The 13,382-nt window shown below is 41.5% G+C and overlaps 1 protein-coding gene across 1 annotated transcript; it reads left to right on the top strand.

The window, feature by feature from the left end:
• Positions 1 to 268: 268 nt before the first annotated feature.
• On the top strand, positions 269 to 11,787 carry LOC118580300 (C-type lectin domain family 2 member F-like). The gene is made up of 5 exons (XM_036181963.1): positions 269 to 314; positions 3,618 to 3,704; positions 8,089 to 8,276; positions 8,919 to 9,031; positions 11,673 to 11,787. The coding sequence occupies exons 1-5, from the start codon at positions 269 to 271 to the stop codon at positions 11,785 to 11,787; spliced, it is 549 nt and encodes a 182-aa protein (XP_036037856.1).
• The last annotated feature ends 1,595 nt before the right edge of the window (positions 11,788 to 13,382 follow it).

Below are 13,382 nucleotides of genomic sequence, written 5' to 3'. Positions count from 1 at the left end.
AGGCTTGGAGACAAGGAAGTAAAGAAAGAACGGTAGTTCACGGCCAGGCATCACGGCGACAGCTGCAACTCTAGCTCTCAGAGAAATGGGGCGAAACACTGGAAAGTTCAAGGTTGGTGTAGTGGTGTGAAAGAAAATGGCCCCTAAAGGGAATGGCACTGTCAGGAGTTGTGACCATGTTGGAGTAGGTGTGGTATTATTAGAGGAAGTGTGTGAAAAGGTATAGGGCGGCGCTGGTGACTGGCCACGGCTAGATACCTTCGGAGCCATGGTTTGGCTGGTGCAGGAAGAGAGCAGAGGAATCACCAGCCATGGTACCTTTTAGAGCTTTATGAGGAGAAGGAGAGAGAGTGAGAGACAGAGACAGAGAGACCTTGTGCAGGGAGAGTACAGAGAGAGAATTTGTGGGAATGCACGACTGCTTTTAGGCTGGGACACAGTTGCAAACTGATGACGTAATTAGATGCCAAGCTGCACATATACAGAATCCTTACAGTGTGTCACTGTGGAGGCAGACTTTGAGGTCTCATCTATGCTCAAGACATTGCCCAGTGTCTCAGCTGACTTCTTGTTGCCTACAATATGTAAGACTCTCAGCTACTTCCCCAGCATCGTCTACTGGCATGATGTCATGTCCCATGATGATGATAATGAACTGAACCTCTGAACTGTAAGCAAACTAACCTGATTACATGATTTCTTTATAAGAGTTGCTGTGGTCATGGTGTCTCTTCAGAGCAATAGACACCCTAACTAAAAGCCCAGCCGGCCTGGGCTAGACGGAGACTCTGTCTCCAGAAACAGACAAACAACAACAAAGAGAGTCAGATTCCTTCACCCATAAATAATTTGAAATCACTCTCAAGGATTTTTTTCTTTGTAAGTATATATGTGTGCATGTGTACATGCACATGTATGTATGTGGGTAAGGAAGGTAGAAGACAGCCATGAGTAACATTCCTCAGGAATTACCCACCTTTTCTTTTGAGACAGGGACTCCGTTGGCTTGAAACTCACCAGCTAAGCTTGGCTGGCTGACCAGCATGCCCCAAGGACCTGCCCATCTCCACTTTCCTAGTGCTGGGATTACAAAAGCATCATGCCACCATACCTGGCTTTATTTATGTGGGTTCGGAGGCACAAAGGTAACTCTGGCCCTCATGTTTATAAAGCAAGCACTTCACCAACTGAGGCATCCCTCCACCCCATTCCCCCCCCTCCCCTCCCAACCCATCCCAACTCATTCCAACCCATCCTACCCCACCCCTGATCACAATCAGAAGGTTTCTATGTTCCTTTTCAGTAATAAGAAGTCTGTAGTGAGAAATTATCATCTTCAGTCCAGCACATCAGAACTCAAAACTATCATTATAAACTTCAATTTCCATGTAAAAACTCTACCTTCCTTCCTCTACCAGAAAAGCTACAGAGGAGGAAGTGGACTGTTGGCTTCCTTTCCCCTAGTTTCATCAAATGCTCGGTTTACTACCTTGTCTTTCTGTTTCCCCTTGGGAGAGAGTGATAAAAACATGTACCTGGGCCCTTACTCCCACCTCTATGCTTTTGAGGGTTTTCTAGCAATCATCTCATCTGTGGAAGGGCCTTCTCACAAGGTGTCATTCAGCTTCCGGAGTCTTGTAAATTTTCACGGTTAGAAGTCCATCACCAAATATCCTACTTAGCTTCAGCTGTCAGCTTTACACACCCTATAGTCATCTGTTGGGGTCTCAATTGAGAGACTGGCCAGAACAGAACTCTATGACTATGTCTATGAGAGATTATCTTGATGACTGAGGTAGAGGGGCATAGCTCTCTGTGAGTCACATCATCCCCAGGCAGGTGAATCAGGGCTGTATGAGAAATTTAGCTGAACATGAGCCCGTGAACCAGCAAAGAGACAGCCAGTAAGCAACTTTCTTTCATGGTTCCTACCTCCAGGTTTCTCTTCCAAGATCCTGCCTGAGTTCTTGCCCTCACTTCCCTCATTAATGGACTGTGGCCTGAAAGTGTGAGCAGAATAAACCTTTTCCTCACCTGGGTAGCTTTTGGTCAGAGTGTATTATCACAGCAAAAGAAAAGCATACTTACACAGTTAAGTCTTCTTACATAGGATTACAGGTGCGTGTAACCGTATACAAAACAGGGGAATTCTCCATGTTTCTAATGTTTTAATTACAATGGACCTAAAATATTCCTTGCACTGGTTTTTAAATTCCCTAATACACTCATGAAGAATAGTTTCATTGCTTGGGGGGGATAAAAAGTCAACAAAAATTGTAATTCCCCTTTCAATTACTGAAATCTGTAGGAATGACTCTATCATGCTAAGCTGCTGTGCAGAGGACAGTGCCTAAGTAGGGAACAAGCCTTAATTTACCATGTAAAGGTGTAAAACCAATGAGTTTACTTTGCCAAATTTCACTATATAATCCCAGGACAGATAAAGATCAGAGATATTAAAAACAAAACAAAACAAAACAAAAATGCAGGCAGAACCCAGAGACCAAGAAAGAATAAGCGCAATTTATAGCTAGCTGAAACAACCCCGAAATTACAGAGTTTTATCAGATTTGAGTTTGTCGGGGAGACTATGCAGATTCTAGGAAAGGTCAAGCCGTGATCTGCTGACTGTATAGCAGAAGGCAGAGCTGATGCCAATCAAGCTTCCCCCCTCCCCCCTCCGTGGTCATCGCCAGCCAATCCAGGGCTGCTAGTGGACACCGTTGGGGCGTGTCCCGCTTCCGTTACTCCCACAGAGGAGCGAGGACAGGGCCAGTGAGAGAGAGATCTTGGGGCCCGCCAGATCCAAGCCCAGCTTCAGTGCTGAACCATCAAGCTGGAGTGGTGCTGTATCATTCGTTCATCAGTCTTGCTCCGTCCCTGACCCCAGAGAGTCCAAAGGTTTGAAGACAACGGATAGGATTATCAGTTCTCCTTTTGTCCTAAAAATTTTCTCAGCCTCTGTAGTTACTGGAGCATTGTTACCATGCTCGAAAATTTATACAGAGTATCCCAGACAAGTCATTTATCTGGACGTCAGAGGACCACTTTTGGTAAGGAGATGACAGGGTTTCTTCGCAGGCTAAGGCTGGTAGCCTTTGCTTAGCCTGTAAGGCAAAGGGCATGCATATGTACTGTCAATGAAAGCCGTCCATCGTCATCAACAAAACAAAGGCTCAAAATCAAAAGGAAAAATGAAGCCGGATACTCTACTTCTCCACCAGATCTGCCCCTCCCTCCCTGCAAAAGGAGACATTTCATTAAAACAAAGCAAAATAAACAAATAAACCACCAGATCTGCCCCTCCCTCCCTGCAAAAGAAGACATTTCATTAAAACAAAGCAAGATAACAAATAAAACCACAGAAACCAAACCCTCTGAGAAGGGCAGGACTGGTGTTTGTTCTGCAAGCCTTGCTGGAGAACATATGGTACAGTTCTTGGAAATAACACATAGCTGCAAAGCCACACTGAGTACCTTTTGCCCTTTTCCAAAGAGATCAGTGACTGAGTTGTGAATAGGATGCAGAGAATATGGATTTTTTTTTTAATGGGGGTTTTGTTTGCTTGTTGCTTTTCTCTGGTAAATAGTGACCTGTTTGTTTGCCTTATGTGCAGATGGGAAGAAATTGCTGACGCTCTGGACCGTGCTATGTGGTGGTGTTATTGTTCTTCTTTGGGGGTTTTTCAGTCTTCCTAGAAAATGTAAGTGATCATTTTCTTCTGGCCACTTTACCTTCTAGAAGATCAGTCTTTTGATACATAGGTTGTACTCAGCGCCAGCTGCTGCTGATTCATTCAGAAACGCAATTTCAGTCTGGAAAGATTTTTTTTCCTCTAACTGGACATGATAATCACAAGTAAACAGCTGTGGAAGAGTAGAGCAATTGCTGTGCAGAAGGTGGTTCAGTTTGAAGCAGGAGAGGGGGTTATATATGAGTCATGTTGATCAGGTAAAGCTTTATCAAGAGCCGTGTGTGTGTGTGTGTGTGTGTGTGTGTGTGTGTGTGTGTGTGTGTGACACCTTATTCTAACAGAAGCAGTGGTGAGAGACATCCCCCCCCACCACCACCGCCACCACCAGATTCTCCTGACGGGGTGCTCGGATTTTACACTAGATGCTGTATCATCTTACCCTATCCATAGCATTGCCCTTTTCTCTCTCATACACCATTGTCGTTCATTCTCCACTGCCACGTCTTTATCAGCAACATAATAAGATCATAGCTTAGCCCAAATTAAGTGAAAACAAAAAATCTCCTCAGCCCCTATTCTCCATCTAAGCTTTGCTTATGTTTGCTGCATGATACAGAAACCTCCTTGAAATCTTTTCTTTCCTGTTGATCTCCTCTCCTGCTCCTCTGAACCCTGCCTCCTGCCTTCCTCTCTTCCATTCACCCCCTCTCCTTCCTTTCTCTCTTCAGGGTCTGCCATTAGACTACATCTCCAGCTCAAACTGCTCAGTTTTTGCTTGGTTTAGCTCAGTTTTCTGTGAAGACAATTGGTGAACCAGGGCCTTGCTCACGTTCAGGATGGGCCCTTGTCATGGGGCTAAACCCCAGCGCCCTTCCTTTTCAAAAGTTCTATTAGATCCACTTTGATCAGGTTTCTGCTTGTGCTTTTCTCATGAAACCTGTTGTCAAGTTTACTAAAATTGCCAGTGCTACTAATTCTAGTAGCCGTCATCCGCTTAATCACATTTGACAATCCACATTCATTTTAAAAAGTATTTTTATCTTCGAAAGTTTCATACTATCATACAACATATTTTGATCCTATCCATCTCCCTTGGACCGTTCATAGCAGCCCCCTTCCAGTTTCATGCTCTTCCTTTTGTTGTTGTGATTTTTGTTGTTGTGATAACCTTCTGAATCCAATTAGCACTTCCTGCATCTAGATATGGACCACCTACTTGCAGCCATGTCCCCAAAGGTGAGTCACTCCCTCCCTCTGCAAGGGTCCAACAAGGATGGGGTCTCAGAGAGAGGCTCCCTCACTCATGTTGGAATTTTCAAGGGCTTGATATTGAGAAAAGTCTTTTCGAAGCAAGTGGTTGATGCAGATACAGATAACTGGTCAAACTACCAAGTATAAGTTACTGTGAGTGCTCAGCTGTGGATAAATCATTTATACTAACCTTCCCCCATCCAAGGCTCATGGAATTTCACAGAAGAGTGAATGGGAACTATGTAATCACTGATGGATAAAGAAAAGAGCTATGAAATGTTGACATCTCTATATCAGGTTTTGCTGGCATCATCTCAGATCAGCTCTGGATCTTCACACGTCTTAAAACTCCTTCCTAAAAATAATTTCAGTTAGCCTTCAGGTCAGTTCACTCCCACTCTTTGTGTCCTGCCTACGCCACCGCTGAGTTTATTTCCTTTACTCATTCTTTCTTTTCCCTCTGCAATTATGGGCACAGTGTTCAAACATGTCTTGTCATGCATCCAACCAGTCTTTGAAGTACTGTTGGCCTGTTGGCCTTCTGTTCTGAACTGGTCTCAAAACTTTATCACATAAATACATCTCCAATCTGGGACACTTCTCAAAATCATTTTTTAAAACCAATCTAGCCACTTGATTATCTAATAAATATCTCAAACTTAATAATGTTCATGCTGAAATCTCTCCCCCCCCCATGAATATGCAAGAGTATGGGTTCCCATAGAAGTAAGCCTTGGATGTCTGTCTTCAGACTCATCCACCTTGTTTTGGGAAAAAAAGGCCTCTCTAGGTTTAGCTGGCTAGCCAACACCTCCCAGGAATCTGCCTCTCCACTCTTGGGATTACAAGACAGTGTCACCACACCCAGCTTTTCCTGTGGGTTCTGTGGATTTGGTTCAGGTAGTCATGATTCAGTGGCAAGCAGTGTATTAACTCAGCTGTGGCCTCAACCCCCAGACGCTTCATCGCTCTCTCTTCTCTCATGCCCTTTATCTGTGGTCCTCCTCATCTTAGGAACAGTAAATATATTCTTCTAACTTCAAAGTCAAATAAACCTTATGTAATTTTTTTAAAACTCCCCCCCTCCACTTTCCAAATATAATTAGTAAACTGTGACTGTCCTTTCACTGAGCCAAATGTGAACTCTCTCCATTCACTCGCCAGTTAACTAGCCAGCACCTCATTTCCTTCTCTGATGTTTGTTTTTCTACCCTTGATCTCTTAAAGCGACTGCAGATATATCACAGTCATACACTTTCTAGTAATGAGATTTTTACATCCTTTCTTTCCTACCATGATGTTATAATAAAAGTGAATTAGATTTGAAGTGGCCACATTTCAAGGTCCTGTAATCATATATGACTGATGGCACCCATATGGGCAGAGCTTATTTTTAACAATTAAGAAAAATTATCAGGCCTGTTAGAAATTTTACACAGTTTTTTCATTCACTTAGAGCCAAGCCTTATGGGTGGCTACACTGCCCTTAATGCACCTAGTCACCCTGGACTACTGATGTCCTGTACTACCTAATCCTTCACTTAGTCTGTAGGAATGTGGACATCTTCATTATTTGGTAAAGAAGCCAGGCACACTCACCTCAAACCTCTGCATTATCTCTTCCCATTGCTTAGAAAAAAATGTTCTTACCCTAGAGGCAGAAATACCTCCCTATAGTGGGTAGCCATTCGAGCTTTGATCTGGAAGTACCACCCCCATTGAGGCTTCCTAACTGTCACGCCTTCATGGCAGAGCCGAGAGAGGACCTCTGAAGACCCAAGATCCAGATGGGCTGGCTCTCTTGGTTCCTGGACCCTAAACACTGGAGGTAGACCTAGCAGAGTTCTCTGGAGAACACTGCCTGACTGTGCTACACCTTTCCCAGACCCTGTAACTTATCCCTTCACTTGTAAGTTACCCCACAAAATAAACCTCCCCTTTAATTACGTGGAGTGGCCTTAATATTTTAACCATGCACCTCCCTCAGGTCTTTACTAGGCATCACCTTTGTCTATCCCTACCCTGAATGCTGTGCTAATATCTAGCTGTCATCCTTATCCCTTGACCTGGATGCACTTCATGAGAAATTGTGCGGTTCCAGGCATGCAACTTTCATAAAAGCATGTTATATTTCATGTATTCCAAGAGCTACAGAAAGATAAATGTCTGTCACAAGGTGAGTGCTCGGATGTGGTTGGATATGCAAATGAAAGAAAAATGAACTAGTAGATGAGTGATAAGACTGGATCTCTGATAGCCCAGGTTTGAAGCAACTCTTCAACTTAGCTTTATTTGAACCCAGTATTTTAGAGTAATTTGGGATTTGCTTTTTTCAAGTAATTTTAGTGAAATATGTGTTTTTGCTGTACTGTCATATCAGATTTTTTGTATATAGAACCTTACTGTTAATTAATGCTTCCAACTGAATGGTCTCCCATTTATGGGCTTGAGTAGGAGACAGTCACCTGTTGGTTGGTTTGCTTCATTTGTTTGTTTTTCCCCAGGCTTGGGGGAAAAGTACCTTCAATACTGTTTCTCTCAGAGTTATTCACAAACAAGTAACTTCATATATCTAGTGCTGTGAGTTAAGAGGGAAATGGGAAAAGTTGTAAAAAAATTTTCAGTGTTTTCCCCTTTTCTGTTTTCTTTCCTTAAGAACAAAGGACAAAGTAATAGCATCAACTTCTGAGGAAATGCTGTTCCTGAGAAACAATTGAGTATTGGTTAGGTCAATAGGAGAGAGCCAACTCTTTGATGTTATGACTGTAGAGGAATCCATTTGTGGTAAAATATCTCAAATGGCATATCCAGTTTTAAGAGAAGAAGTGAAAAAGTAAATAATATCCAGTAGTATATAAATATCAGAGAGTCAGAGGACATTACATTTCTCGAAGTTGGTCACTACTACTTTAAGTTAATGTAGATCTTGATTTCCCAAGGCTGCTTTCTCTTGCTATGCTCTTGGTTGACCTGTCATCCCTGAGTTAATGGCAAAAGTCTCTTGAAAGTCATTTCAGTCACTTGACTGAAGTGGGATGTGAAAGTGAAATCCTTTTTATCAGTGTGAAATATAGAAGACTCTTTACAATGGAAGTCAGACTCTTTTCTCTTATAGTTTCTTCATGTCGTGTGTTCATTTTAGTTGGATCCACAAGAGCAGTCAGAAATAAGACGTGTGACGATGAAGTGAAGATATGCATGAATTCCTGGAATAAGCTTAATCAGAACTGCTTCTTTATTTTCCAACATAAAAATTCATGGCTCACTGCACAGGAGACCTGCCAGAACTATGATGCAACTCTGGTTAAATTCAACAACAAGAATGAATTGGTTAGACTTCCCACTTAGCATACTGAGTAGTTAAGACACAGATCTTTTGCCTTTGGGGAAGTTGGAGCTCAGAAGGAAAGATAGGCAACTAGAAATAATCAAAGAAAATACATAAATTACACAGTATATTAGATACAATCAAAGTATGTTATCACTTCTCCAAGGGGGTAGATTGGCAACAAGGTCACATTTCCTTGAAATAATGACATTTGAGCAAAGGAATAAAATCGAGGTGATGAAATCTCTGGGGGAAATAAATCAGCTGCAACACAGGGTTAAGAAAGGTAAATGCCTGCGATAGTTGAGGAACTGAAAATAGACAGGCAATCTGCCTGTCTAAAGCTAAGGAATGAGTATGGGTATGACCATAAGAGTTTTGTAGGCCACTACAGAGACTACTTTTCTGCTTCAGGCAAAGCAAGGAGATGTTTCAGGATTAGGATCAAAAGTGCTATCTATATTCTAACCTCAGTCTTAACAGACTCATTTTCTTTGCTGTAACAAATGTAAAGATAGGGTGGTAGGTACGTGGCCCCCTGCAGGACCTGTGGTAAGAGCATGATGGACCAGGGCAGTGCCTTTTCATGTACTAAGAATGAGACTGCTAGGAGATGTCCCTGATAGTTCTCTGTTTTGTCACAGGAAACTCTGATGAATCACATTCAGGCACTACGATCTTCAGCGTGGATTGGACTGAACAAACGAAATATACGCAAATCCTGGGTTTGGACTGATGGAAGTAGATACAATAATTTGTAAGCCTTCATAAGATTTATTTAGTGTTAATTATAAATCATAGTCAAAACTCTAACTCTCTAAACAGTTACATCTACTGTTCCTTAACTACATTTCTTAAAGAGACCCTCCAACAGATGCTAAGAAGAATCTTAAGACAAACTGGTAGTCTTTTGAGGGCATCTGCCCTCAAGCACCAGTGTTTGTCTCTGTGTGTTTAATTGGGTTGTACATATCTTCCTTTCCTTCTAGACTGGACAGAATTCTAGGCAGTTTAATTCTTCCCTGAGTACAGTTTACTCTTGCATGCATGTGTATGCAAGTGTGCCCCTGTGTGTGCTGTGCGTATGTGTATGTGAGTTTATTTGTGTGTATGTTTGTGTGTGTGTGTGTGTGTGTGTGTGTGTGTGTGTGTGTGTGTGTTTCATTTCTTGGTGAAGAGTGAGTATCTGAAGTTACACTGATGACTACGTGGTCTTTACCCATTAGGGGCCTAACAATATGGATGAGAAGAGATTGGGAAGATAGATGTTTGATTTTCATTTATTTAAAATTCCAGAACTTCTCTGCTGTCCCAAGCCTAAAGAATTAATTGTATTCTTAAACACTATTTTTGTTCTGGAAACATTTAAAGTTTCCTTCAACTTCAGAGTGGAGGAAGGACTTAGAAGAACTTGTGTTTATCATAGAGGAGCCACAAGCTTCCAAGCACTAGGTGCCTCTTCTGTGGCAGGAGCTTACTCCATGGTATTAATATATTGTATGTACCTCACCAAAAGAATTTCTTCAACCAAGAGAAGTTTCTGTGATCATTATATTTATGTAAAATTTAGGTTGAAAACACACAATGACATGAAAGCAGCATTATATCCAATAATTGTGGTTTCACTTTGAAAACCAATGTAAGAAATCTATGAAGCAAGTTAACTTTGAGAACAAAATATAATTTCTATGGTGTTTTCTTGAAAAAACAGTACTGACAATTTTAGATGTTGTGTGTTACCATTAAAAAAAAAAAACAGATGGAAAGGGAAAGGAATGAGCTGGTAGAAGTTGGTATGCTAATTTGCTGGGATCACTACAATAAGTGACATAGACTGAGCAGTTTAAACAACTGATCTTGTAGTCTAGAAGTCCGCAGACAAGTTGTCAGGGCCTGTTTCTTCTGCCCTCTTGCCTTGGTGTGTAGGTGCCTACCATCTCACTCCATCTTCCTATGACTCAGCCTGGATACACACTCAAGGAAGTACCTGGATTCTTTCTACTTAAAAAATCATCAGTGGTGCATGGGGCAGAGGAGTGTAGCTCAGTGGTAGAGAACTTACCTAGTAATGCAAAGGGCCCTGGGTTCACTGTCAAAATGGCAAAAGAAAAAACAGTCAGATTATATAATATTAGTGTTTATCCAAAAGACATTATTTTAAGACAGGTATGGTGATGTGCCTAGAATCCACTTTCAAAACATCAATTAATTTAAAAAAGAGCTTATTTTACTTATTCAGACTTTTTAAAACCTTATATTTAAATACATTTCCATTCTGCACTCTTAAGGAATAGGGCTTCCACACATGGAATTCCCATAACAGTTGATGGGAATACTAGCACATGGGCATGTGTAGGCAGGGAAGCACAGTAGGTCCTCTCCATCTACAGGTTCCATGTGTGGGCTCAACCAGCCACAGATGGAAAGCTTTAGAGAGTAAACTAATTATGCTTCTACTGAACATGTCTGGCTTATTTTCTAGTTATCATAGCTTGACAATACAACATAACTACCACTTACCTAACATGGACATGTTCTAGATGAGTTATTTAGGGACAATCTGAAGTCTGTGAGAAGATGTGTGTAGGAGCTGTGCAAACACTGCATCATTTTCTGTAGGGGGCCTTACCTGAGCATCTGTGGCTGGTGGCTCTTCAACTACTTAAAGGATACTGAAGAGCTGACTATACACATATGTTTTAAAAAAAGAATAAGATGAAAATTTGAGAGTCTCCTAGAAATCAGGAAAGTGTATGCCAGTGCTGACATGTTCTCCTCTAAATAAGGAACTGAAGGCATTTTTTTATTACATTATAATCAGAACTTCACCAAGACTCACTGTTGGGCATTTTCTAATTTTGAATTCTCAATGTTACATGTTTATATATGTGACCTAAAGTAATTACTTTGAAAATCTTTCCTAGTAACTCTGCATAGTGCCTTGCATACACCATGCCACTCTACCAAGTAAACAGTACCTATCTCACAATTGAGATGGTTACAGAGTACCCAAGTGAAAAGACCTGTGCTAAAAAAAAGCATGAAAAATGTTCCCTGAATGTGAGTTACACTTTCCCTCTCCACTACCTCTAAATGCCTAAATATGTTGATTTTGTCATTTTCATTACCAACATAACCCCTCTATGAAGGATTATGATAGTTTCTTTCTTGTTGGTAGCATAAAGTGCCAGGCTGTGGTGCTGAGGAGTGGAGTCACACACTGTACCTCCCCAGCAGAGTCCAAGGGTTAAGTGTGATGGCTGATAAGAGAGCAACAACAGCTCACATAACATTCTTTCCACAGAGCACACTTGAAGTGTGATCACCAAACTAGATTTATTATATGAGGCTGTGCTGGGTCTGATAAATAAAGAAGTCTACCCTTTGTTTTGTTCCAGGAAGCCAATCCAAGAGCATGGTGACTGTGCCTTCATACATAAAAATGGCATAGACAGTACCAGTTGTGATGACCTAAAGGATTATATTTGTAGCAAAACAGGCCAGTGCCCTTGAAGATTTCTTCTATCCAAAAGAAAATGAAGAGCAATGTCTTGTTTTATGCATGTTAAACCCATGGTAATGTGTTTTCATTCCCATCAACATTGTTTTAAAACCTAATTTGACTGATGAACATTTACATGAATTTTATCTTCATCAAAATAGTTATTAATAAGCCTATAGATTAAGTGAAATTTGAGATGGTACTGCTGAATCATCAAAGTTGGTGCATTTGAGGTTTTGGGAAGGAAGGTCCTTGCTCAGAAGTGATCCATCTCAGTGGAGTACACTGGAGGGCAGAGAGAAGAGAAAGGAAGGTCTTCTGCTTGTCTGAAATTTGTGAAAATCTTCAGAAAAGAGAAACAAGAACTGTGGGATAATATGAACTAAAAAGTGTTCCATTTGCCCTTAACACGTGGTTCACATGGAACTGTTAACAAAGGCATGATGGGGAACTATTCTGATTTGGGGCCTTGTGTCATCACCGGAGTCCAGGCAACTAACTCTCCACAGGTCAAACTCTAGACCCTCAGTCAAACTGCTAAACTGAAGAACTAAAGAAAACCTTGATTTGTTGTTGCCATAGTTACAAAAAGAGTGAAGGAGGCAAGTTTTGTCATGAGAAGAACAGCAGCAGTCGGAGGTAGAGAGGAAAACAACGGAAGGGTCCTGGTGACCTGGAAGGATCTACTGAGATTAGCCTAGGTCCCCAAAGCTGTTTCACTCAGATTCTGGCTAACACTGAAATGGTCTTGGAGAGAAGAGAGAGAAGAGGTTAACACCCGTCATCATTAAAAATCGCTTCAACTACTACAGGTCTTCTCTCTTCTCTGATGGGAGGGTTTGTTTTATATGTATGTGCAAGTGTGGAGGGGTAAAGGAACACAAACTAGAAAGGGACTGTGGGTGGGGTAAAGAGCTCTGAAGGAGGACAGAGGGTAATAGATACATGTGACAGGAAACCAGGAGGACCACTGTAAGGAAGATTGGGACCATCAGGATGAGGACAGAGGGACAGAAGAGGAGAGTGGGGCAGAAGGACTTAATAACCTTAAAATGTGCAGCCCCTGAAACCTGTGCTGGCCTAGATAAGTACCAGCTACTCCTCATCTTGGAAGGGAAGGCAAGGATCATGAAGCATTTAGGCAGCTTTGTAACTTAAAGAGTCTGGTTCGTCATTTAGTTTTCTGTGGTCAGGAGCGTGGGTTTGCCTTGTGGAAGTCGAAATAGAGACAAGCTTGGGGAAGACAGGCACTGATTCAGGTGGGGATGGGAGACTCCTAGAGCAGTTTCCATTAGTAACTCTCATCTCTTCCTTTCATTCTTAGGACTTCTTTCCTCCATCTTTTTTGGTCTGTGAGAGTTGTCACCTTCCTTAATCTCTGTGTGGTATCATCTGTACATAATTATAATGGGGGGGTGCACTCATTGGTTTGCAGACTACATTAACTGAGGTGTGTTTACAACAGCCTTAGCTCAGTGCTTCAACTACAGTGTTTGGTTTCAGCTGTTCTCATCTCTAAAGTCATTTTAACAACAAAGATAAGTTCATGTTAATTGTTCAGTACCTTGTAGATATTAATTAAAATACATAAAGCATAATTGATCAT

The sequence above is a fragment of the Onychomys torridus genome, chromosome 3 (genome assembly GCF_903995425.1).
Source record: "Onychomys torridus chromosome 3, mOncTor1.1, whole genome shotgun sequence".
NCBI lineage: Eukaryota > Metazoa > Chordata > Mammalia > Rodentia > Cricetidae > Onychomys > Onychomys torridus.
Note: the sequence above shows the minus strand (reverse complement) of the source record. Positions and strands in the feature narration are given on the sequence as shown.

What these genes read in the sequence shown, in the direction of transcription:
- LOC118580300 (XM_036181963.1), top strand. Translation starts at nt 269, where the DNA reads ATGGTTTGGCTGGTGCAGGAAGAGAGCAGAGGAATCACCAGCCATG. An exon ending in TTTCAGTCTTCCTAGAAAAT is followed by an intron (nt 3,705 to 8,088) that starts GTAAGTGATCAT and finishes TGTTCATTTTAG; the next exon opens with TTGGATCCACAAGAGCAGTC. An exon ending in TCAACAACAAGAATGAATTG is followed by an intron (nt 8,277 to 8,918) that starts GTTAGACTTCCC and finishes GTTTTGTCACAG; the next exon opens with GAAACTCTGATGAATCACAT.